The sequence below is a fragment of the Eupeodes corollae genome, chromosome 1 (assembly GCF_945859685.1).
Source record: "Eupeodes corollae chromosome 1, idEupCoro1.1, whole genome shotgun sequence".
NCBI classification, from domain to species: domain Eukaryota; kingdom Metazoa; phylum Arthropoda; class Insecta; order Diptera; family Syrphidae; genus Eupeodes; species Eupeodes corollae.
In genome coordinates, this window is record NC_079147.1 from 293666844 (window position 1) to 293691969 (window position 25126).

The following is a 25126-nucleotide window of genomic DNA, read 5'->3' on the forward strand; positions in this document are numbered from 1 at the left end:
TCCTCCCAATCTTCTCTCGATGGAAAAATAACCTTAAAACCCTTACTAAGGCTCAAAGTAGCAATGCATTAGTCAATGTCTACCGAGATAATATCTGAGGGAATCAATTTCGTTGTGTTGCTGTGACCATAAGGTTTTGACAACCAGCTGTTTCCTTCAGCCTAATAGCGCTGCAGGAAACTATGTATTTAATAAAAAGGTCGATTGGTAGAAAATCCAAAATAACGTTTAAAGCGTCCGTTGGGCAAGTACGCATGGCCCCTGTGGTGCCCACGCAAGCTGTTCTCTGAACCTTCTTTAGCTTATTAATGTTATAGGCTTTGCTAAGAGCAGGCCACCACACAATCGAACCATATGTTAAGATTGGACGTACTACGGCTGTGTACGTCCAAAAAATCATCTTCGACTGAAATCCCCACTTTTTGCCGAAAGTTTTGCTGCAGGCGTAGAAGGCAACACAGGCCTTCTTAACCCGTACTTCAATATTTAGTTTCCAGTTTAGTTTAGGGTCGAGTATTACTCCCAAATATGTCATATTTTTAATTGATTACATTGCTCAAAGATTTTATTCACGCTGAGCGGTCTGGCGATTGGAATGCCCATATAAACTGTATCAAGAATATGATTCCATATTTTCATGCCGCCGGCTACTTCTCGTACGCCAAATCATGTCACCTGTATTTGCAGGACATGATAACATCAGATGAATTTAAAAACTTTGTGCAAGAGGATTACTTAACTATAAGAAGAGCTGACCTATTGTGGAGAGGGGTGTGGTCGGACCAGACAATTAAACAAGCTCTAATGCGTGGAATGAAGAGTATGGGTGGCTTGACACGAGGGCGTGGAATCACTAATAGTGTACTTAGCAAATGGTTTTTTTCTCGAAAAATTCACCTTTCAAGCTGTTGGTTGTCATCCTCCATTTCCAGTTACAAATCGTGTCAATAGCGAGTGGCATCGTTGGAAACGATAAAGTGGACAATTACAGACATTTATAGAGAAATTAAATATGCTTTCTTTTTGTGTTAAAAAACACATGTAAAAAAAAAAACAGCCAAAAAAATCTGCGTTAGTAAATTAGTTTTTAAATATATTTACAATATCAAAGACATTTCGAATTTTCTTTTTTAGAAAAAGCTTATTAATAAAAATCTTCTTCAGAATAAAAATAATTTTTAATAATAATAACTGTCTTATATTGTTCTAGACAGCATAAGTATTTTATTCGATAATTTTACAATTATTCCAAACAAAAGCCTATAACAGCTAGTTGCTGTATCATTTTAAATTAAGAGTTTAGCCTAGTTTAATTACTAAAGAATCTGCGTGGAACAAATATAGTTTTAAATGCAGTTATTTAACATTGAATAAAATACAATTCTCCGGTTCTATTATTTTTTCCCATCACTACATATTAAATAAGTTGATTTCTTCGTCATACTTCTGCACCGATTCCACTCCTGATATTTTTAGACCTTTGTCAAAATTTGACATTAAAAAAATTAGTAAATCTACGTCAAAAACCAACCTTTTCAAAACGTATAAATTTCCATTTACAATCAAAGTTAAATATGGAATTAAAAGAATGTTGTACATTATTAAATAATGGTAATTATTTAAAAAAAAAATGAGAAAATGTCATAATACTTATATAAAATAATTCTTGTCTTTAGCTCTAACTTTGCGGATTCAAATTAAAGAAGTTAAATTCTGATATAATGGTCCTTAGCGGTAAACTCCGAAGCAATTTTTGTTCTCCCTTTATCGGCCTTCTCACAGGCCTCCGTCATAATACATTCGTACCACGAATGCCGAAAAAAAATATCATAACTCACGTCGTACTCGTACTTAAAATATTTTCTACGAAATTAGAAGTCTGTGAAAAGTGTTAAGTGGTATCACTACCTCTAAATAAAAAGGAAGTTCGACAGTTTCTTCCACGAACAGTTATTTTAATCGGAATTTAACTTTAGACGCCACAAAAGTAAAAACCATCCATTGTTTTGTTGAAATATTTAAAATCTTTTATTCTTTTAAGGGAAAATCAAGTAATAATCAATGAAACCGTGTACCAAAGACTTCTTGAAATGTTTTAAGAACAGCCTGAAATCTCCCAAGGATATACTAAAATTCCCAAGCAGGTTGCAAGAGTTAAATAGCGTTAAAAAGGTCGACCGCTGCTTTCCAGTCTCAAAACCTTTACCGAAGCCGCCGGCCGTATTGGTATCCTCCTTCCGCAATGAATCTCAAAACTGCTGCTAGTTTATGGGTCTGATAAAAAAGGAAACAGTGAGGGACCCCGTTCTTGTCCTTGTTTCTCTAATACACATACATATATAAATGCTGCCTTATTCACCCGAAATTTTTTTTTTAATCTGCAAATGTATATTCTTCTATTTTGAAAAACCTTACCAACATTTTATTATCGAGTTCGAACGGATTAAAAGTACATATCTCTTAGAATCCTGCATTGCAATTTTAATGTTCGTATTCGCTGATCATTTTCTTCATTTTGTTTCTGTAGTTTATTCCGGAAATAATAATCAAATTCTTGTATAAGATATTAGACTTCAATGTCTTATTTTTAATTCACTTTTATTGGTGGTTATAATTCATAATTAGGTTAAGTACAATATAGGTTATGCCATAGACAATGTGTTTCCCAAGAATGATGGATGGGTCCATGATAATTTGACAGACAGCCACATCAGCTGGACCCTCGATGTCATCGAGCGTAAGCATTGCCAGACTTGCTGATAAATACTCAACAGTTGCAAAAATTGCAATGATTTTTGAATCCCATTTTATTCAGAATCAATTATCAAAACGAATCAAATGATAAATAGCAAAAAGTGAAATTTGTTCTTCTTTTCACATTTTGACGCTAATCAGCTGATTAAAAAATTTCGAAAAGAAGATTTTCGTACGGCAATGCTGTTTTAGTTTCGTTCGGGGCGTATGATATGAAATATAAGCTTTCACCGACTCCATTTTTAAATTCCAAAGGATACTTTCGATATTTTAGGTTATCGAAAATACAATTTCTCTCGGAATTATTCCCATCTGCAAATTTGGAAATGACAATAATTGTTGACAGTTTTTTGTATGCTCACACTTCGCTTAAAGTCCAGTAAAATAAGTTAAACAAGGGCTACGATAATAATCATGAAAAAGTCGATTTTTCGCGACTTTTGGCGGTCCATAACCTACGATGCAGACACAAGATACTTTTTACAAAATGTGTAAATATGTCCAAAAGAAAAGTACAAAGGAATTTCCAGCTACTATATCATTCCATAGTGAAATTCAATAAATTCCAATTCATACTTTTGAGGTTGTTATCGTGAATATTATTTCCCCTTGTTATTATTTCTTCAAAAATGTCAAACTGAATTTATTTTGTATATATAGGTATGTCTTGAAATTTTAAGTAAGGTGTTTGCGTAAATACAAGAAGAATTGTATGGGTTTAAATCTGAAAACCACAAAATAAATGCTGGTGTGCCTCAGGGCTCTGTTCTATCTCCAACACTGTTTCCCATTTTTATGAATGATCTCCTGTCTGCCACTTCTAATCCAATACATTGTTTTACTGACGATAGTATTCTTAGCTTTTATATCTGACATGCCTCTTCTTCGAACGTGGAACTGCAACCACAAAATATGATAAGCTCAATAAATTCCGAACTAAACAGCATTGTAGAATGGGGTATAAAAAACCGCGTAGAATTTAACGCTTCGAAAATCTAAGGCTTTCTTGTATCGTTAAAGCGAGATATAGGCACTTGCATCGAGGAGACTGAACATTTCGATATTCTTGGCATATGTGATCAACCACCTCTTGTGGAACGATCACATATGCGATGTTGCCAAAAATTCAGCAAGATGTTTGGGCTTTTCTTCCCTTCTTATCTGGCTGTTATCTACAAGACTTATATACGTCCAAAGCTGGAGTACAACTCCCATCTCTAGGCTGGAGCTCCTGCAACTTTCTTAAGCCTCTTGGATAGTATTGGACGTCGGACATAAAATTGATTGGGGATAGTACCATCATGGGATCATTAAGTAGGTCGCTTGAACATCATCGTACCGTTATTTTATGGGTTAATGCTCGGTATACCCTCGAAACCAACTTCAATCGTCTATCAAATACAGAGATTCGTTCTTTTGCTGTACTGCGAGAATGTGGAATGCTTTGTCACACTCTGTCTTTCCCATTTATTATAATATTCAGGAATTAAAAACCAATGTACACCGAAACCTCCTTTCAAACCCTTTCTCCTTTTCCTAGTGCTCACACTGTTTATAAGAAAAGTAATATCTCCTTCAGTGTGAGCTTATTATAAAAAAAAAAATAAAAAAGGTAAAAAACTCACTTCAAAAAACTCATGATAAAAACAGCACTTACATCGAATGAAAATCATGAAACATCATTTTTTACCTTTGCTCTTTTGTGTACGTCAGTTTTGTACTTACTTTTTTTTTAAATTTTGAATGCATGAAGTCTTTTAATATCAACATTTAAAAAAAAATCAAATTACATCACGCGAAAATATTTTTTTTGGCTTTTCCCACAGCATTGAATTTAAAATCAAAAAATATAAAATTCGTATTCCAGTTCGCAGATTTTCTTAAAGTTTTCACACGTTTTAGGTTACAGCTTTAGAAACTTTGTAGTTTTTTTCAACCTTTAATCTAATTCAATGAGTTTTTCATTTCTCAACAAATACTTAAAAATTAAACACATTTCTAAAACTCACATAGATATGGTATATTATTTATCTAACAAGATGCATTTAACAAAACATTTTTCATAAAACAAAACTTTTAACATTTTATTAAACTCTATTTATCTCTCTCTCTCTGTTTTACACTCATTATGTGTGGACGCATATTGTGTTCATTATTTTCTAAGGGGTGACATTTAAAAAAAAATATTTATTTTGTTTCTAAATTCATTGAATTTCAAAATTGTATATTAGCTTTTTCAAATAAGTGAACGTAATCAACTTTCTTTAAACATATAGGGTGTTTTGTCAAGAGCTTAAGATAACAAGACCGAAAACTAGCACAAACTTTTACCACATCTACTTTTTGAATATGATTTCTGATATATAGCTATGGACACAAAAATAACACACTCATGATGTTTTTTATAAATATTAGTTTAAACATTTTTATTTTTATTTCAGGACCTCTTACAACTTATAAAGCTTGATCTAAAATTTAAATTTAAAATTATAAGCTATAAACTAGATTTTTAAAATTATTTTAATTTGTGGTGAAGTTATTTCTTGTGGACAAAGAAATAGCACACATTCCTAGAATTGTAAAAAAATCAACCCTTTAGCAAACAATTCTTATAATTTCAAATCAAACATTACCGGGGAACTTCCATAAGTCGAACTCTCGGAATAAAAGAAAAAAAAAATCGATTTATAGAAACTTCGATTTCAAGAAATGAAACAAAAGTTATTGAATTACTGCATAAAAGCTAGTAACCCGTTCAACACCGAAGTTTAAATTAAAAACATACAAGCTTGAAATAGCCATCCCTCTTTTTCAAACAAAACTACAAAAATTAATCACAGTACCTACTCAAGTATTTTTCAAAAAAATTGAAACAAAAAGGAGGTTTCCCAAATAATAGCAAACAGTTTAGAACGTATCTGCGGAAGAACGCCCTTTACTTCAGTCATAAAATAAACAGACCTAAATGCAGCAATATAGCTGTCTCAATTTGATACCGCAGTTTGCACTCTTCATCGGAAATGTCGCCATTTTAGTTTTTATTTCTTGTTTCTCCGTCTATCCCTAATTGAAATTTCATTATGAAACTGAACTTTCCAAGAGTAAGTCGAGGAGTGCAAACTGCGGTAAGTTTCTTGGGAAAAATATTTGTTAAGTGAACTACATTATATGTTTTTTACAGAAATAAAATATTACGTACAGAATTATCATAAATTCTTATTAATTTTCAAACTCCTCGTCAAAGAAAGTACAGTATCTATTCTACTGAACAAGCGTCTAAAATAATTATCGTAGCCTTGTAAATTTCGAAATAGAGGTTAAATTAAATGGGATTTCCCCAATAGAAGAAAATGTTCGAGTTAAAGAGACTATTTGTCATCAAACAGAATCTAAAAACTTCGATTTATAGAGAAATTTGACATACAGAAGTTCGAATCATAGAGGGAAAAATATGTATATTAAAATAGGGTTGAAAATCAAAGTTCTCAATAAAAATTTGAGTTATAGAGAATTTCGACTTGAGGAAGTTCGACTGTATTACCAAGTTAGTAATTTGTTAAGTGACTACGATTTTTTAAAGTTTCCTCGAACCTTTTTGGTAAACTTTTAACAAGTTTTTGGCATCTACTCTGTGGATCGTTTAAATTTTTGCATTTTTGCTGCCAAATCTTAACCTTAACTTCATTCCATAGGATGATCTATGGGGTTAAGATCAAGATTTTGAGCTGGCCAGGTCAATACATCATTCATCATTGTCATGCATGAATAGCCAATTTATTGGCATAGATTCAAAGGAAAATGGTTCCATGGCATTCTTAAGAATATTGAGATAGGAGAATTTATCCATTGTGTCATCAATCCTCACCAGAAGACCCACCCCATGAACTGAAAATGCTCCCCAGACCATCAAGTTGCCAATTCCGTTTGAAAAACTTCATTCCTGCTTTTAAACCTCTCAACATCTTCGCCTGCACGCTTCTCATGCCTCTCTTTTCCCTTTTGAGAAGTCGGAGTTCCTCTCGCCTCTTCTGCTCATAGAGCTCATGAGCAGCTCTCGTCCTTTTATGCAGCGCCGCTTTGCCCGCCGACATTTCTTATCAAACCAGGGGTTCCTTGTTGTTGACTGCTTGAAACACAGCACATCAGAGGCGGCTTCTCTGATTGCATCTTGGCAATGTTGCCAATTGTAGCCGTTCGTCGTTGTACCTTCTACCAGCACCTCCCTGTTTTGCCTTGGGTCTGGAAACCCGAAATGCTACCTTGGCCGAGTCGATGTTAGCTCCTTGGAAAGTACGGACATCCATGATACTGGAAGCGTATCTAGCGTCAACCGCAATATGGTCAATCTATTTGAAGGTAGATTGATCTGGAGAAGTTCAAGTTCCTTTGTGGATGTTGAGGTGTGGAAAACGCGTACTGGCTACCATGACGTTTCACCCCGCCTCAAAATCTATGAGCCTGAATCCGTTGTCGAAAGTGTTGTCGTGCAGGCTGTTATTTCCGATTATTCCACCAAAGATGTCTTCCCTTCCTAGCTTGGCATTAAAATCGAACAGGACAGTTTTAATATCGTAGCCAGGGCACTGCTCATATGTCTTGTCCAAGAGCTCGAAGAACATATCTTTGGTGTTGTCGTCTTTCCCCGCCTCCGCTGATTCTTCGGTCGCACGTTTGCGTAGGGTGTCAACAGTGTATCCGTCCGTATCCGAGGCTTGTTCGTGCTTCGCAACTAATGTATTTTTTTACGTGGTCAAGAAGTCACCCCGACGGCACAACCCCCAATCTGGAGGGCCAGATGCTCAGTATAACTCCAAGGACGGGGAGCCGATTAAAAGCGCTCCTTACAGGCCTGGGCTCCAATAAGTCGTAGAAGCCCTATAAGCTGTTCACTAAGTAGTTCAAACTTACTGGAAATTGAGATGCCACCGTTGATTCCATCTCGGGAATTCTTCCGCTGCCTTCTGGATAAGGAGAGGTGCCTTAGTGGAAACACCTCTTCCCCCTATCTCGTTTGCTGCCCCCAACAACTTTCCACTGGGGTTAGAAACCAATCTCCAGTTGAGGTACTAGGCACCCGATGTTCACCACGGGGAGGTGAGAGTAGGAGTTGATAGACAGAGGTGGGTTTTAAGAAAAACCTGTGGACGCTTGTGTCCTCTTGATTGCACATGTCTACCATTTGAACATCCCTAACCTAACCTATTAAGACCTTTTTGCTCACATCAATTAATGTAGACCATATGCCCGGAGAACAAACTTACCACAAACAGTTGACATAACAATAAGTGTGCTATTTTTCTGTCCATAGCTGTATGTCCATTCGATCAGTCCAAATTAATAATAAATGACATTCTCAACTGTCAAACCATAGACAACAACCATTGAAACTTCTTTTGCTGCTCAAAAAACACCCTATAATTATTTTACAACAAATATTGTTTATGTTTAATAAAATAAACAGTTACCGTTATCAAACGTTTAAGGATTTATTACATTTTTAAATGATTTTAAATACTAATATGCTCTCAAAAAATAAATCTCTAAAGCTTAAATCTAACAAAATAAATATTTTTCTTTTTGACACACCCTATAACTCACTAACAACAAACAAACAGAAAAACACCACATTATCAAGTGAATCAATCTAAAATGCAACTCACAAAGTGCCTGCGCTTAGCTTTTAAACAAAAATCAAATTAAATTAAAAATATTCTAATAATTTTGTTTTTATTTTTTCTTCCTCTACTTTATTTAAAAAACAAAAAACAATAACAAATCAACCACCAGTTCGACAGTTACGAGGTCACAGTCATTTCACTATGGTGTCGGATCATTGAACGGAAACAATCAATCTTCAGGTTCAAATCAACCTTCTCTAGAGAATAATCGATGGACTCTGACGTCAAATGAATCCAGTGATGAGGAACATGCTTATGTTTCTTCAAGTACGAACAGATCTTAAGTTTCTTTTTTTTCTTTTTTTTTAATATATTTTAGTTCTAAAAACAAAACTTCTTATACAAAAATTGAATGTTTTGAGAACCAAATTGTGTTGCTAAAAATTAAACTTAAAAAAAACAAAAACCATTGAGATAAATCACATAATTCTAAGTAGATATCAGATGCTATGAAAATAAATTATAATGTAGTTAACCTTAAAAATTGTGATTTTGTTGAGGTTAAAAAAATAAATGTCACAAGAAAAAAATAAATATTAAATTTAAACAAAAAAGAAGTTAACTATAAAATAAATATAAAATGTGCATAATTAAAAAAAAAAGCCAACAGCACATCAAAATAATAATAATATTATAATAATAGCGCAAAAATTATCATATTTTTATTGTCAAATTAAAAACAAAAAACAAAAACTTTACATTTTAAATTGTATCAACCCAATAATTGTATTTTTCTTATTCTTTTTCTTTTTGTTTTCTATTTTAAAAGAAAAAATATTGTGATCAATGTTCATTTAAAAATATGTTTTTAAAACAAAAAAAATTAAAATTAAAAAATCTACTTTAAAAATTATTTAAAGTCATAAAAAAATATCCATCCTAAACTATTTGTTAAATAAAATCATTTATTATATAACGAAAAAAAAAACTATTTGATTTTACAAAATTTATTTATATACATACATACCAAGTATTTTTCTTTCTCTTTATTAGTATATTTATTTTCCTTATATACATAAAATGTACTATTTTTTTTTTAAATATTATTTTTTCTATACCTAAGTGATTTTGTTTAAGTATAATAATTATATTTTTTGCTAAGCTGATGACATTATTTGTCCCACTGTGGCGATACAAATATCGTATTTGATATTTTTATTTGTTAAAATTTTAAAATCCACAACGAATTTTGTTAATATATACTTTTTTTTAAATATCTACATCGATTAAATTAAATGGTTTACCAAATTTTAATACATCCTAGAATCTAAGCCATCAAAAAATGAATTCAATAGAAAGACTTTGGCCACCCTTGATGTTGAAAAAAACTGCACTTTTGAATCGAGACGACTGTGACGTGTTTTTCTTTTTCTTTCTAACAGCTCCTGTAATACAGGGTCCAGCAAAAAGATCTCCCATATCCATCTTGTTGGAACCAGACTTTTTTGTGGTTCCTAGTTAACTGATTTAAGTTTGGTTAGAGGAAGGTCTCAATCATGTGACAGTAGCGATCCGCTTTAACCATAACTTTTTGCCCATTTTCTTCGAAAAAATACGAACCAACAACCCAAATTCAGCAACAGCACACCAAACTGTCACATAAGGGCTGTAAAGTGGTCGTTGACGAATTTCTTGAGGGTTTTCTGCTGCTTAGTATCGGAAATTTTGTTTATTTACAGTACCCGATTAATGGAAATGGGCCTCGTCAGACGAAATTACAATGTCTTCCCAAACAGCTCTGCAGAACCAAGATTATGGATATATTCCTTTACGACAAATGCGCGATGATCACCGTGCCACGCCATTATGATTACTAAAAACGGCACGTAGACTCTATCTATCTATACCCGGAATACTATTTTATCTACAAGGTGTCTCAAAAGAAAGTTCACATTTAAATCTTTTTTTAAAAGAAAAGTCTTAGCTTTATTGAAAAAATGTTTATTTTATATTGAAGTACACTGTTTGGGAATTTATTTTTTTTAAATAACATCTAAAATTGCCTATGACAGCTCGGCAGGTAGTCTCCGTGATGGCTGCCATTTCATGACGGATATTTTATTTTAATTGTGCCGGTTTATTAGCGTAAACTTTTGATTTGAGATAACCCCACAGGAAAAAATCCATAGGCGTTAAATCGGGACTCCGTGGAGGCCAATTTATGTCACCTCGCCTGGAGATTTAAAAAAAAATTCTCGAACTCGAGGCAGATATCTGTTGGACGTGTGTGAAGTTGCTCCATCCTGCTGGAACCATGTTCTTTGGTTGTAACCAGGAAAGTTTTGCAGTTGGGGTACGAAAAACTCGTCTAACATCTCCACATAACGCTCGCTCTGAATTCACTGTGAGTGTGCGTCCCCTTCCATCTTCAAAAAAGTAAGGGCCGACAATTCCTCGCGGCGACATCGCTGCCCATACGTTGACTTTGGGTGAATGTAGCGGTTTCTAATGTTTTTGTTTTGGGTTGGTTGCACTCCAGTAACAACAATTTTGCTTGTTTACATGCAACAAGATGTTGGTGAACGTTGGAAAGCGCTCAATCATCTGATTTACAAAGGCAAGCCTCTGACCAGCATCTTGAGGCTTCAGTTCTTGCACTATCTGAATTTTGTACGGGTGCAGCTTTAAATCTTTGTGTAAAATGCGGCATAATGAAGATCTGTGCACATTTAAAGCAACAGCACGCTTCCGAATCGAGAGGTTTGGATCATCTCGAATAGACTGAGTAACATTGTCCACGTTTTCAGCTGTTCTTGATGCTCTTGGCCGCCCAGATTTTGGTTTCTCCAGAGTTGACCCAGTCTTTTCAAACTTCTCATTCGTCGAGTGCTAGGCGCATCATTTAAGTGACGACTATGTCGAATACTGCAGAATTTTCTACGCGCCACAGTCGCCGAATTACCGTTTTTGTAAAACTCACGTAGCGACTAAATTCCCAAGAGCCGGACTACCGACTGACATACCCCCCGTGCCCCTCAGAATAGTTGCTTTCGCGTAATAAGATAAGCAAATGTGAACTTACTTTTGAGACACCTTGTATAAAAAGCTTTAAATATAAACGTCTAAAAATACGGGATATTTTTTTCCGGACCCTGTATTTTCATCATAATAAGCAACTGATTTTTGTGTTACATGTAATTGGGTTAAGACAGTTCCCTAGAAACTTTTCCCGTTGACAAAATTTTAAAATGTCCACAATGTTTGCAATTTTCCTTAAAAGTCTATAAAGAATGAGAGCCAATGTCTCCTAGGAATTTAATTTCCAAATTAAATGTATTTCAAAAGATTCTTATTTACGTTCCCAAATTTTGTAGATCGGAAAAATAGCTCCAAACAACTTCTATAGAAGTAGTAAGATTTTTACAATATGTGGATTTTTGACCAAAGAGCACATTTCTAAAATGAAAAGAGAAAAATGTCACGACAAAATCGTCGTTAATGTAATTGTTAACAACAAATGAAGTATGCAAAATAAAAGGTACCACGATCTTCCTAAATAATGTATTTTCCAGAATATATTCAGAAAATCAAATTCGAAACCCAAATACCAAAATAAAAGGTACCACAATCTTCCATGATAAATTCAGAAAATTAAACTCGAAACCCAAATACCGTAAAGGGTTTTCCCGTCTTCTATCTTTACGGGTGTCTTTTAAAAGGTCCTAGGATAACATTATTGTCAAATCTCTTTTTTTTTAAATATTTTTCCCAGTCAAGACTGTTTCAATTCAAAATCGAACAGAACTGATAATACTGGCCTATCTTAATCCATTCAAGGCCTAGTTCTTTTTTGAATATAAATATAAAATAGTTCCAAAATTATTCATCTTGAAACATAACATACACTTAGTTAAATTGCTTTAAGGATTTTGTCATTAACAAAATTTTGTAGTCCACGATTTTCAACTTTTCCTTGTAAGCCTTAAAAAATGAGAGCTTATATCTCTTACTTAATTTCCAGGATCAATACATTTCAAGTGATACTTTAGAAATTATTTAAGTTCCTCAATTTTAAAGATAGAAACAAATTCCGTAGAAAATTTCACGACAAAACCGTGATATATATGTAATGATTAATAACAAATACTTACTTACTTACGTCCTCAGACCTGTTAAGTCCGTTGGGAACAGCTTAAGGGGCATATGTCCTCTACTAAGCCTACGCGCCATCATGTACGGTTTCCGGAGATGTGTTTCAGCTCCCTCTAACTCTTGCCTAGTGTCGCTGATTCCGCCTCGACGGCCATGCGTCATGTGCTTCTCGGTCGTCCAGCTCTTCTTCCTTCTTGTGTGAGCGGATTCCACTGCATTGCTTGGCCTGCAATGCAGTCGTTACCTTTGCGAAGCGTATGTCCGAATCCATTGCCACTTACTTGTTCGTATTATAGATTCTATAGGTTCCTAACCTGTCCTTTTATAAAGGACTTCATTTGATATGCGGTTTGGTCAAACTTGGGGGCTCGTGTTATTCGTGTTACAGCTATCATTAAGTGGTGGTCACGATAAAATCCTATTTTGGCGCCTCTTCTGTTTCGTACATCGTACATTTGCAATGAACTATGCAAAATGAAAGATACCACGATCAGGATATATTCAGAAAATCAATTTCGAAATCCGAGTACCATAAAGATTTTGACCGTACTCTTTCTCTACGGATGTCATTTAAAAGGTCCTAGGAGACCATTTAAAATACAAAACAAGTTATTGGTAAATTCTACGGTGGGCAAAAGCTATACATAAAATATCTATACATTTTTTCAAGTCAAGACTGTTTCAATTTAAAATCGAACAGAACTGATCATACTGGTCTATCTTAATGCATTCAAGGTTTAGTTCTTCTTTTGAATATAAATATAAAATAGTTCCGAAATTATTCTTCTTGAAACAGAATATACAGCAGTACTTATTTAAATTGCTTTCGGGATTTTGTATTGTCCACAATTTTACACTTTTCCTTGTTAGCCTTAAAAAATGAAAACTAATATCTTAAATCTAATTTTCAGAATAAATATATTTCAAGTAATACTTTAGAAATTATTTAAGTTCCTTAATTTTGAAGATAGGAAAAAATTCCGTAGAAAATTTCACGACAAAACCGTCATATATGTTATTGTTAATAACAAATGCAAAACAAAAGATAACACTATCTTCGTAAATAATGTATTTTCCAGGATATATTCAGAAAATCAAATTCGAAAATCGTACTTTTTCTCTACAGATGTCATTTAAAAGGTCCTAGGAGACAATTTAAAATACAAAACAAAATATTGGTAAATTCGAGGGTGGGCAAAGTCAAGACTGTTTCAATTCAATTCTCCTTGGAACAGTACATACAGCAGTACTTAATTAAATTGCTTTTATAATTTTGTCTTTTCGAATGGCAGCTATAAATGTTTTGGTGCTAAAAAAGTGCTAGAGATTTCAAAATCACATAAACTAAAATTCATCTTACTTTAAAATATTAAAAAAAACCGAATTGGCTTAAAACTTACTTAAATTTGACTAAGCCATTTAAGTAATAAAATTGATGTAGATATTTTAAAGTCTTACCATTGTTGTGGTAACCATTATATGCCTTTATTTTAGAATATTTATCGTAAGATTGTTTGTTTATTTAAAAAAAAAAACTATTTTACATTTCACAGAGTTATGCAAACACATTAGAATTCATGAGTTCATGAAATAAATAAATTCAAATTATCGATCAAACAAAATGAACAAACAATCTTTCGAATCTCCTCCTGCTCATCGCCTTAAACAATTATGTGCAATCGATTACAACGATTTTTGTTTATATTTTTTTTTATTTTTTGTAAATTATATATACCTACTATTTTGTTATTTCTTTAAGTAAAATCTATCCACCCATATGTTCAACCTCCTTGATATCCATTTACTAAGTCCTAAACAAACATATTAAAATCACAATTCTATAAAAAAAAATTCATATTGGATGTTTTAACAGAAAATACAATTTCAACTTTACTAAAAACAAAAGATAAAACATCCGCCGATCTCTAACTGTGCCACACAGAAAAATAAAATTTGACAAACAAAATACCACATTCACATAGAACTAAAAAAATAATAATAATAAATATTTTAAATATTTATAAAGTTCTAAAAATAAATATTAATAAACTTGAGAGATTAATTTATTAAGAAACAATAAAACATTAAAGAAAATTACGAATAAAGTAGAAATTTAAATAACCATTTGAATACTTTGCAAGGGCTTCTTTTTAAATTTGATTTTAACATTTTGTCTCGCAGTGTGTTATACAGGGTGAGGCAAGAGTCACTTCAGAAAGTCACTTTCTTGCAGAATTGTTTTAAAATTTCAGTATCCATTACTATTACTATCTATTACATTAGCAATTCCTCTCAAATATGTAACCGTTAATACCATTTTTGACTTAGCAAGAAGTGACCGACCGGAAGTGGGATTTTCTTCATCCTGTAGTTGGGTATTTAGAGTCATTTAGAAATTATAACGATAAAAACAAGCAAAATTATGTTTATTTAAGATAAATTTATTTATTTTGTTAGTAAATTATTTCGCTTTGACATACATTATACAACATTTACATACACATCATGCACAAATTAATTATTTTTATGAAATAAAAGTTAAAAAAAGTAAAACAATATATTTTTAAATAAACTTTCATGCTTACAGACACCCTTGTTTGATATATCTAAAGATATTAAAAGAAATTTATGACGAATGACTGAGAAAACAAAATTATGAACTGAGATTGTTTAAAAAATATAAAACGAGTTAACTATAATAATATACACATCCTGAAGTACTATAAATAATACAATTACAATTAACATACACTCATTTATGTACTTGTACTCATTTACTTTCTCAGTTCAATTAAAGTAAATTGTTGGATAACAATTTTTGTTTCTAAGAAAATAAAAAACAAAATCAATATATATATATGTCCAAATGTATATATTGGTTTTATTGCATTATTATAATTCAATTGCACCAATGAATCCGTCTTTTGCACGCGGGCTGACTTAATTTACACACAAGATTACATAACAAATCAAAGAAAACATGCAACTTATTGCGTGCAAACTATTTAAATTATAAAAATACAAGAAGATTTTACTGCAGTAGTTTTTTAGTAAAGATGATGGAAATTTGCTAAAATGTTTTTTGGTTAAACAAAAGAGTAAACAAATAGAGAAAACACTTTCATAATATGTTGAACTAGAAATGAGAAAACTAAAATATAATTAAATTAAGCGAGTAATGATATTTGAATGTTTTAAATTGCGAACTGCTTAAATATAGTTATCGAGTTTTAGAAAACAAAACAAAAAAACAGCAATACCTATTTAATTTCTTTTTTTTTTTAATTATTATTTGTGGACAAACACGTATACAGTTGAAACAAATATATTTTTTATTTCAAATATTATGTTAATGAACTAAATGAGGAATAAAGAAAATATTTTAAAACCTACAAGTCATTATTTGTTTTATTGAATACATTGGGGCATGTTCATAGATATTTGCTAAGCACCTGCTTACTTGTTTCGAGGACTCGACAAAACATAACATTTTGGCGACGAGCGGAAAAAACCCAAAATTAAGAGTTTAATACAGTCTTTTAGTCTTTCGTAAAAAAAAAAAGAGGCTGGGATGCGACCCACACTGATAACTTCCCATCCTGTCTGTCGATTTGTCTTGCTTAAAAGTTTGTCTATATGTACTAGTATCAATTTTACCAAATTTGCGTAATATTTTTGGTAGATTTTATTTTTTATGAAAAAAACGGACCCTTGGATTTTTATTAAAAAATCATTGAATATTAAAAACAATATTTTCTGTAAAAAAGTTTTACCAACTTTTGTTAATTTTTTTTAGGTTTTTAATTTTTTGTATAAAAACTGTCAAATCGATTTATTTCAAAATTTTACTGAATGTTAACAACAATATTTCTTATAAGATAAAATTAGTTTGAAGCCAATATTCCAAAGTTTTGAAAAGATATTTGAGTCGAAAATCAATTTTTACCAACTTTTGTTAATTTTTTTCGGTTTTTAATTTTTTGTAAAAAAAACTGTCAATTCGATTTTATTCAAAATTTTACTGAATGTTGACAACAATAGTTTTTGAAAGATAAAAGTAAATTAAAGCCAATATCTAAAATTTTTGAAAAGCTATTTGAATCGAAAATCAATTTTTACCAACTTTTGTTAATTTTTTTTAGGTTTTTAATTTTTTGTAAAAAAACTGTCAATTCGATTTTATTCAAAATTTTACTGAATGTTGACAACAATAGTTTTTGAAAGATAAAAGTGAATTTAAGCCAATATCTCAAAGTTTTGAAAAGATATTTGAGTTAAAAATGAATTTTTACCAACTTTTATTATTTTTGTGTAGGTTTTTATTTTTTGTAAAAAAAAAGTCAATTCGATTTTTTTCAAAATTTTATCGAATGTTGAAAACAATATTTTTTATAAGATAAAATAAGTTTTAAGCCTAAATTTCAAGTTTTTGAAAAGATATTCGAATCGATATTCAATTTTTACCAACTTTGAGTAATGTTTTTTTAGATTTTTATTTTTTATAAAAAAAACTGTCAATTCGATTTTTCTCAAAATTTTATCAGATTTCAAAAACATTGTTCTCCGTTGCTCAAAATTGTTTTGGAGATGAAATTATATTTTAGTCGGTAAATTTTGGAGGTGACAAATTTTTTTTTTTTCAGTTTTTTTGATTTATAAAAAAAACCGTTAGATAGATTTTTTTCAAAAAATATACTTCTTTGAGGTCACGTTTTAGTTTATTATATAAAATTTAATTCAAGTCTCTAACATTTTTGGTTCGTAAGATATTTAGGGTTAACCAAAATTTTCACCTTTTTTTTAAACTGCTATGGTAAAAAAACCACCCACGCAATTTTCTTGAGAGTCCTTTCTGCCTTTTTATCTGTATAACAAAATTTATTTGGAGTCGATATCTCTTCTGGTTCTTGAGCTATGGACAACGAAAAAAACGTCGCGAACGTACGGACGTACGAACGTACGTACACACGCACGCACAGACATCTTTCTAAAAATCTTTTATTTCGACTCTATTGACCTTGAAACGTCGAGAAATGTCAAAATTTTCAATTTGACAAATCGGATCCATTACAATAACTTCCTATGGGAAGTTATAAAGAAGAAGTCGAAGGTCTTTTTACAAGTCAGTTGATTTATTCGATCTTAAGTCAGTCGCCTTCGGTTTGCGGTAATTTCATACAGTAATTATGTCATTGATTGGAAATATCGAACCGTTTGATCAATCAAAGAACGATTTTAATACTTACTGTGAAAGATTGGAGCAATTATTCGTAGTCAATGCCATTGCGGTGGAAAAAAATTGCCATTGCTCGTTACATTGGCCCTTATTGCGAGTGTCGTTTTTCTATCGATAAACGACTTTTATCGATAGTCGAACATCAAAAATACATTTTGGTATTGCGAAACTCTATTGTGAATGAAAATGTTCGTCTGTTCGACTGCGTACAAGCGTATAATTTTTTGGACAAAAATGTAATGTTTTTTTAATTTGTTTATTTTCAAAATAATATTGTTTTAATCACAGGGCAAAAGTTGTGAGCAGTAAAAAACAATTAGAAAAGCTGGTTTCATTAATGGAAGCGAATCCGGACATCGCTAAAGGAATTTGCGGAAAAGCCCTAGCAAAAAAAAAGGTGGGAAAAGTTTACTGCAGAGCTTTTTTTTTTCAAATTCATTTTTATTGGTTCAATCTTAAACCTATCTTAAAGCTAGACAAAAATTCATAAAACTAGCCTAGTTATCCATAACTTACAACTAACTTAATGGTCCCATACGGACACTCTAAGCTAAACAATAACACTAATTACTAATGCCTTTCGGCCTTAAGATCTATTTTACTTCAATTTAAATTTTATTTGTTTTGTTTTTATTAGAAAATTTTGAAAAAAACTAATATCAATAACCTTTTTTATTTATTTTTACTTACAAACTCAAGCTCAAGCGTGCACTCTCAAAATACTCGTCGTTCGGATAGAACGCCCCGAAAATTAAATTGATGGTCGAAGACATAGCTCTTGCAATGTGACCTCGAACGAGTTTTATCACGAAATTGTCAATTCTGTTGATTCGAGCCCCGTTGTATAGGACCTCGTTTAAATAGTAATGCACATAAGAAGATTCGGCTGTTCGATATAAGCCGGTACAGCGTCGTAAACACTGCCGCTCGAACACCCGAAACTTCTCCATCTGGGAAGGGGCAACGTTGAACCACACAGGACAACCATACACGATCATTGGCCGTATGAGGGCCATGTAGCAAATTACCTTCACTCTGGGGTCAAGCCGACTGCTAAAAAACAGTCGTTTCGTCAGAGCGAAGGCTCCTCTGGCCCTGGTCAGAGCAGCATTTATATGTCTGTCGAAATATAAATACTGATCTAACCAGATACCGAGGTACTTCACTACACTTTTGCTCGCCAATGGCTGCCCGTGAAGATCAACGATGACCATCTTGCGCCAATTCTTACACGTATCCCTCGTGGTCCTAGCCAACGGAGTCCGGAACAGAATTGTCTCCGACTTCTGGACATTTATTTTCAGTTTCCAGTCGTCGCAATATCTCTGAATCTTGTCGAAATCACGCTGCAAGAGAATTCCAATAACCTCAACCTTTCGGGCCGTTCTGTACGCAATTAGATCGTCGGCGTACGCAATTGCCTTTGTAAGACTACCTATCAGATCGCTGGTGTAAATGCTGAAGAGAATCGGCGAATTCAACGCTCCCTGTTGAAGACCATTTTTAATTGTGAATGTTGTGGTAGAAGTTACATTGCCACTTTTGACAACAAACTTTCTACCGTTAAGCATATCATAAAGTATATACAACAATGGCTTGCTTATGGCAAGCCTGCTCAGTTTTAGGTAAAGACCCTCTAAACATACGGATTTTCCAAATCAACCAGAACAGCACCTGTGCATTCTTGTTTTGATTTATTCCATTGGATATCAAAAACGAGTTTAGACGCAGCATGAATTGTGTCATGACCCGCCTTGAACCCGAACTGCTTATCCGGAATTATTTTGTTGTCCGCAGCCCACTTAGTCAGAGCCCTATTGATAATCTTTTCGAAAACTTTGCTGATGCTCGGAAGAAGACTTATCGACCGAAGATTTGACGGGTTGGAGTTGTCCTTTCCCTTTTTCGGGGGAGAATGAACCACAGCGGTCTTCCAATGCACTGGATAATATGCATTATTCAGTGCATTATTGAAGATTGTGGTGTAAATGTCAATTGCTTCCGGCGGTAAATGTCTTAGTACAACGTTGGATATACCATCGACACCTACTGACTTTTTGTTTTTTATTGAGTTGAAGATGAGCTGAAGCTCAACCTTCGTCACTAACAAGGGACTTGGTCCCGTTTTGCTCGGCGATTATGGCATTTGCCAAGGAATCGTCATTGAACCGCATGAAACAGCGGTTCTCAGATCGCCAATGTGATATCATTACGGAGGTAAAAGGGCTTAAGTAGGGCTCTGTTTTCCAGGTCGTGGTTGGTGCGAATGCTAACAGTGCTAACAGAGAGTGACGAACATCTCTGGTATATTACTTGCCAAAACTCTCGTTTTTATGCATGGTTTACTTATTTTTGATACGATATAACTTTAAGAAAATATCTTTTTAACACAGTTTAAGTATAGTTTGGCATTTTCTTTATTGTCTTTTACAGATTGTCGAGATGCTACAATTATGTGGTCACTTCATGGGTACTATATTCCCAGCCAAAAATCTGTGCGAAAAGGCAAATTTGGAAAGAAAAGCACCACTAAGTATACGATCAAGGACTCCCAGGAATCATTTCTTTACATTGGGCGAAATACACAGGTGGTTGAAGAACATATCGGATTTTTGAACCAGAGATCAGAAAGTGTTCAGCCCTTCATATATGTCCTTGGAGAAGATGTATTGAACTTTCAAGAGATATAAGTCTACTTTGACGGTGTTAAATTTCCATTTGTATCATTTTCTGGGGCAGTAGACATTTGCTTCAAAATATTTTTTTTATTTAATTTAAAGCTTCCTACTGCATCCTCTAGTTTTTGGAATTTTATTGAATCCTTATATTTTAGCAGTAAAAAAAATCAATGTTCAAAGACTCATATATTGCTCAACGCAATAAAACCAATAAATGTATGTGACTAAAAATATGTTTTTTACTTTCATATTTTCAGAAAAGAAAACGTATTGGACGTTGCTATAAGAAATTCACTTGGATATATTTTAGAAAACGTATTAGACTTTTCTCGAAAAATTACTTAGCCGTATACAAGAAAACGTATTGGACGTTTCTATAGTAAAGGAAAACAATTTTGCAAATTTAAGAAATTATTTCATTGGCTCAACAAATAATTTAGCTTGAGTCAAAGAAATAATTTATTGGCTCAAGAAACAAGTATTTCTAAATCAATAAATTATTCAATTGGCTCAACAAATAATTTTGCTTGAGTCAAACAAATAATTTATTGGCTCAAGAAACAAATATGTCCAAATCAATAAACTATTTCATTGGCTCAACAAATAATTTAGCTTGAGTCAAACAAATAATTTATTGGCTCAAGAAACAAATATGTCCAAATCAATAAACTATTTTATTGGCTCAACAAATAATTTTGCTTGAGTCAAAGAAATAATTTATTGGCTCAAGAAACAAATATGTCCAAATCAATAAACTATTTCATTGGCTCAACAAATAATTTAGCTTGAGTCAAAGAAATAATTTATTGGCTCAAGAAACAAGTATTTCTAAATCAATAAACTATTTAATTGGCTCAACAAATAATTTTGCTTGAGTCAAACAAATAATTAACTGGCTCAAGAAACAAATATGTCCAAATCAATAAACTATTTTATTGGTTCAACAAATAATTTTACTTGAGTCAAACAAATAATTTATTGGCTCAAGAAACAAATATTTTCAAATCAATAAACTATTTAATTGGCTCAACAAATAATTTTACTTGAGTCAAACAAATAATTTATTGGCTCAAGAAACAAATATGTCCAAATCAATAAACTATTTTATTGGTTCAACAAATAATTTTGCTTGAGTCAAACAAATAATTTTTGGCTCAAGAAACAAATATGTCCAAATCAATAAACTATTTCATTGGCTCAACAAATAATTTAGCTTGAGTCAAAGAAATTATTTATTGGCTCAAGAAACAAGTATTTCTAAATCAATAAACTATTTAATTGGCTCAGCAAATAATTTTGCTTGAGTCAAACAAATAATTAACTGGCTCAAGAAACAAATATTTTCAAATCAATAAACTATTTAATTGGCTCAACAAATAATTTTACTTGAGTCAAACAAATAATTTATTGGCTCAAGAAACAAATATGTCCAAATCAACAAACTATTTTATTGGCTCAACAAATAATTTTGCTTGAGTCAAACAAATAATTTATTGGCTCAAGAAACAAATATGTCCAAATCAATAAACTATTTTATTGGCTCAACAAATAATTTTGCTTGAGTCAAAGAAATAATTTATTGGCTCAAGAAACAAGTATTTCTAAATCAATAAACTATTTAATTGGCTCAACAAATAATTTAGCTTGAGTCAAACAAATAATTAACTGGCTCAAGAAACAAATATTTTCAAATCAATAAACTATTTAACTGGCTCAACAAATAATTTTGTCAAACAAATAATTAACTGGCTCAAGAAACAAATATTTTCAAATCAATAAACTATTTAATTGGCTCAACAAATAATTTTACTTGAGTCAAACAAATAATTTATTGGCTCAAGAAACAAGTATTTCTAAATCAATAAATTATTTAATTGACTCAACAAATAATTTTGCTTGAGTCAAACAAATAATTAACTGGCTCAAGAAACAAATATTTTCAAATCAATAAACTATTTAATTGGCTCAACAAATAATTTTACTTGAGTCAAACAAATAATTTATTGGCTCAAGAAACAAGTATTTCTAAATCAGTAAACTATTTAATTGGCTCAACAAATAATTTAGCTTGAGTCAAACAAATAATTAACTGGCTCAAGAAACAAATATTTTCAAATCAATAAACTATTTAACTGGCTCAACAAATAATTTTGTCAAACAAATAATTAACTGGCTCAAGAAACAAATATTTTCAAATCAATAAACTATTTAATTGGCTCAACAAATAATTTTACTTGAGTCAAACAAATAATTTATTGGCTCAAGAAACAAGTATTTCTAAATCAATAAACTATTTAATTGGCTCAAAAAATAATTTTGCTTGAGTCAAACAAATAATTAACTGGCTCAAGAAACAAATATTTTCAAATCAATAAACTATTTAATTGGCTCAACAAATAATTTTGCTTGAGTCAAACAAATAATTAACTGGCTCAAGAAACAAATATTTTCAAATCAATAAACTATTTAATTGGCTCAACAAATAATTTTACTTGAGTCAAACAAATAATTTATTGGCTCAAGAAACAAGTATTTCTAAATCAATAAACTATTTAATTGGCTCAAAAAATAATTTTGCTTGAGTCAAACAAATAATTAACTGGCTCAAGAAACAAATATTTTCAAATCAATAAACTATTTAATTGGCTCAAAAAATAATTTTGCTTGAGTCAAACAAATAATTAACTGGCTCAAGAAACAAATATTTTCAAATCAATAAACTATTTAATTGGCTCAACAAATAATTTTACTTGAGTCAAACAAATAATTTATTGGCTCAAGAAACAAATATGTCCAAATCAACAAACTATTTTATTGGCTCAACAAATAATTTTGCTTGAGTCACAGAAATAATTTATTGGCCCAACAAACAAAGGTAAATAAATTTATAAACTGGATCAATAAACTTTTGCTTGAGCCAATCTTCGTTTATTGAGCCAATAGACAGCCTTTCTTGGCCCAATTAACCTGTTTGTTGGACAAATATTGATTAACTTTTTTATTGGCCCAATAAATTTTTTTATTGTATTTACGTACCTTTTTGGTTCAGTGAAGATGGCTTCCTCTGGATCAATTTGCGCAGTCATGAGTAAGTCTCTGTTCTCTTCAGTTCTTTGGAGTTTAAGACACGGAAGGTCATTATCGTTTTTTTTCCTGAATATCTTGTTGATTTTTGGAAACATACTAGGGTCACTCGAATTAACTGACCGGATCTTGCGGTCCCAGTACTTGTTAATTGATAACCTGTAGTTCTCCTTAATCAACAGATTGACATTTTTTATTGACGATTTCAGTGTCCTAACCTCCAAGTCACGTGGATCTGTAAGTCGTCTGTGCAAGTTTTTGAGTCTTGTCAGTAAGCCACTCTTGTGCCTGCGTAGTGCGTCAATTGTCGCGTTTCTGTAAGCGTCCATTTGGTCCCGTTCTTTGTACTTTGAGATTGTCCGTTCCATCGTTCGTTTTATTGTTTCGTCCATCTGTTGTAAGTGTTGGTCAATTTCTGTATTTGTCAGGTTTCTGTTGTTTGGTGGGGCTATGTCAATCGAACGAAGTTCTCTCGCTAAGGCGTTGGTGAAATCGAGGCCAACGCATCTTACTGTAATTATAAGAATGCGTTGCAACGTATTCCTCTAACTCCACGTGTTCGTTCGGAATCTGCATTACATTACTCGACTTTTCAATTTCACAAAGTGTATTCACAATAAGAACTTGGGCATTAAAAGCCTTTTGAAACCCGATTAGAAAATGAAACAAAATTTTTAATTAATTTTTTTCAGTTTATTAAGAACAGATTCAAATTATTTTTCTGTTACACTAATTAAGTTATTTTCTTTTTGTTTTTGTTTTTTTTTTCATCAAAAATTTTATTTAACATACTTATCATAATAATATAATCAAATACTTAACTAAAATACATCAGCTCTTTTTTCTGTATCCGCTTAGAGTCTCTTTTTTACTTTTTTTTTTTTTAAATGTTTACCACTTTTTTTTAATATAATCTTTCTATTTATTTAAAATACTTTTTTTGTCGCTTTCTGTACAGGGTGTGCAATTGTCTATAAAAGACTGATTGCCAGAATTAAGTATAAGAAACTAGAGAAAAAACTTTTCTACTTATTATTTTTGTGTTTTTTTTTTTTCTTTTGTTTATGAAATATTTGTATTTTTTTTTGTTTGCTGATCATAACTGTCAATGTATATAATAATTTATTAAGAACTTAATAAGTTTTATAATTATTTACAAACAAATTTTAAAAAATTAAAAACAAAATATGTAATTTTGTTTCTGTCGGTTTAAGTAGATACAAATTAGCAAAGTATTTCTTTTTATTTTTGTTAGTATTTTTATTTGTAAAAATTAAAATATTTATCATCTTTTCAGCTTGTTTTTTTTTTGTTTTGTTTTTGATAAAATTTGTTTTCATTTGGATTTTTCAAGTATAAATGTAAAGATGTATATAATAAAGTTGTAAACTGATATAACTATAAAAAAAAATATCTTACAAATTTTTTAATATCTTAAAATTATGATCATTATGGTGTCGTTTTTTTTTTTTTTTTTTTTGAATTTTGTTTGTTTGTTTTTTTGTCAAAATATTAAAAATATATTTATTTTGTATATATACAAAGAATATTATTCTTTTTTTAAATATTATTGTTTGTATGTACATAAATTTAGAAAAAAAAAC

The 25126-nt window shown here is 31.6% G+C and overlaps 1 protein-coding gene and 1 long non-coding RNA gene across 4 annotated transcripts in view; both read left to right on the top strand.

Moving 5' to 3' along the window:
* Positions 1–9092, top strand: part of LOC129940399 (uncharacterized) — a 66106-nt gene extending 57014 nt beyond the window's left edge. For 2 of the 3 annotated variants that reach the window (XR_008780677.1, XM_056048718.1), the window contains exon 4: positions 8542–8716. Coding sequence is in view for 2 of the 3 variants with exons in the window: in XM_056048718.1 (XP_055904693.1) it covers positions 8542–8591 (50 nt within the window). In the remaining variant the exon portion in view is untranslated. Of the gene's footprint in view, positions 1–8541 lie in introns of all 3 variants that reach the window. The other variant, XM_056048717.1, reaches the window with a different exon arrangement.
* Positions 9093–9110: 18 nt separating this feature from the next.
* Positions 9111–15923, top strand: LOC129940410 (uncharacterized). Its single transcript, XR_008780678.1, has 2 exons — positions 9111–12432; positions 13476–15923. It is a non-coding gene; the product is annotated as an uncharacterized LOC129940410 (long non-coding RNA).
* Positions 15924–25126: the final 9203 nt, after the last annotated feature.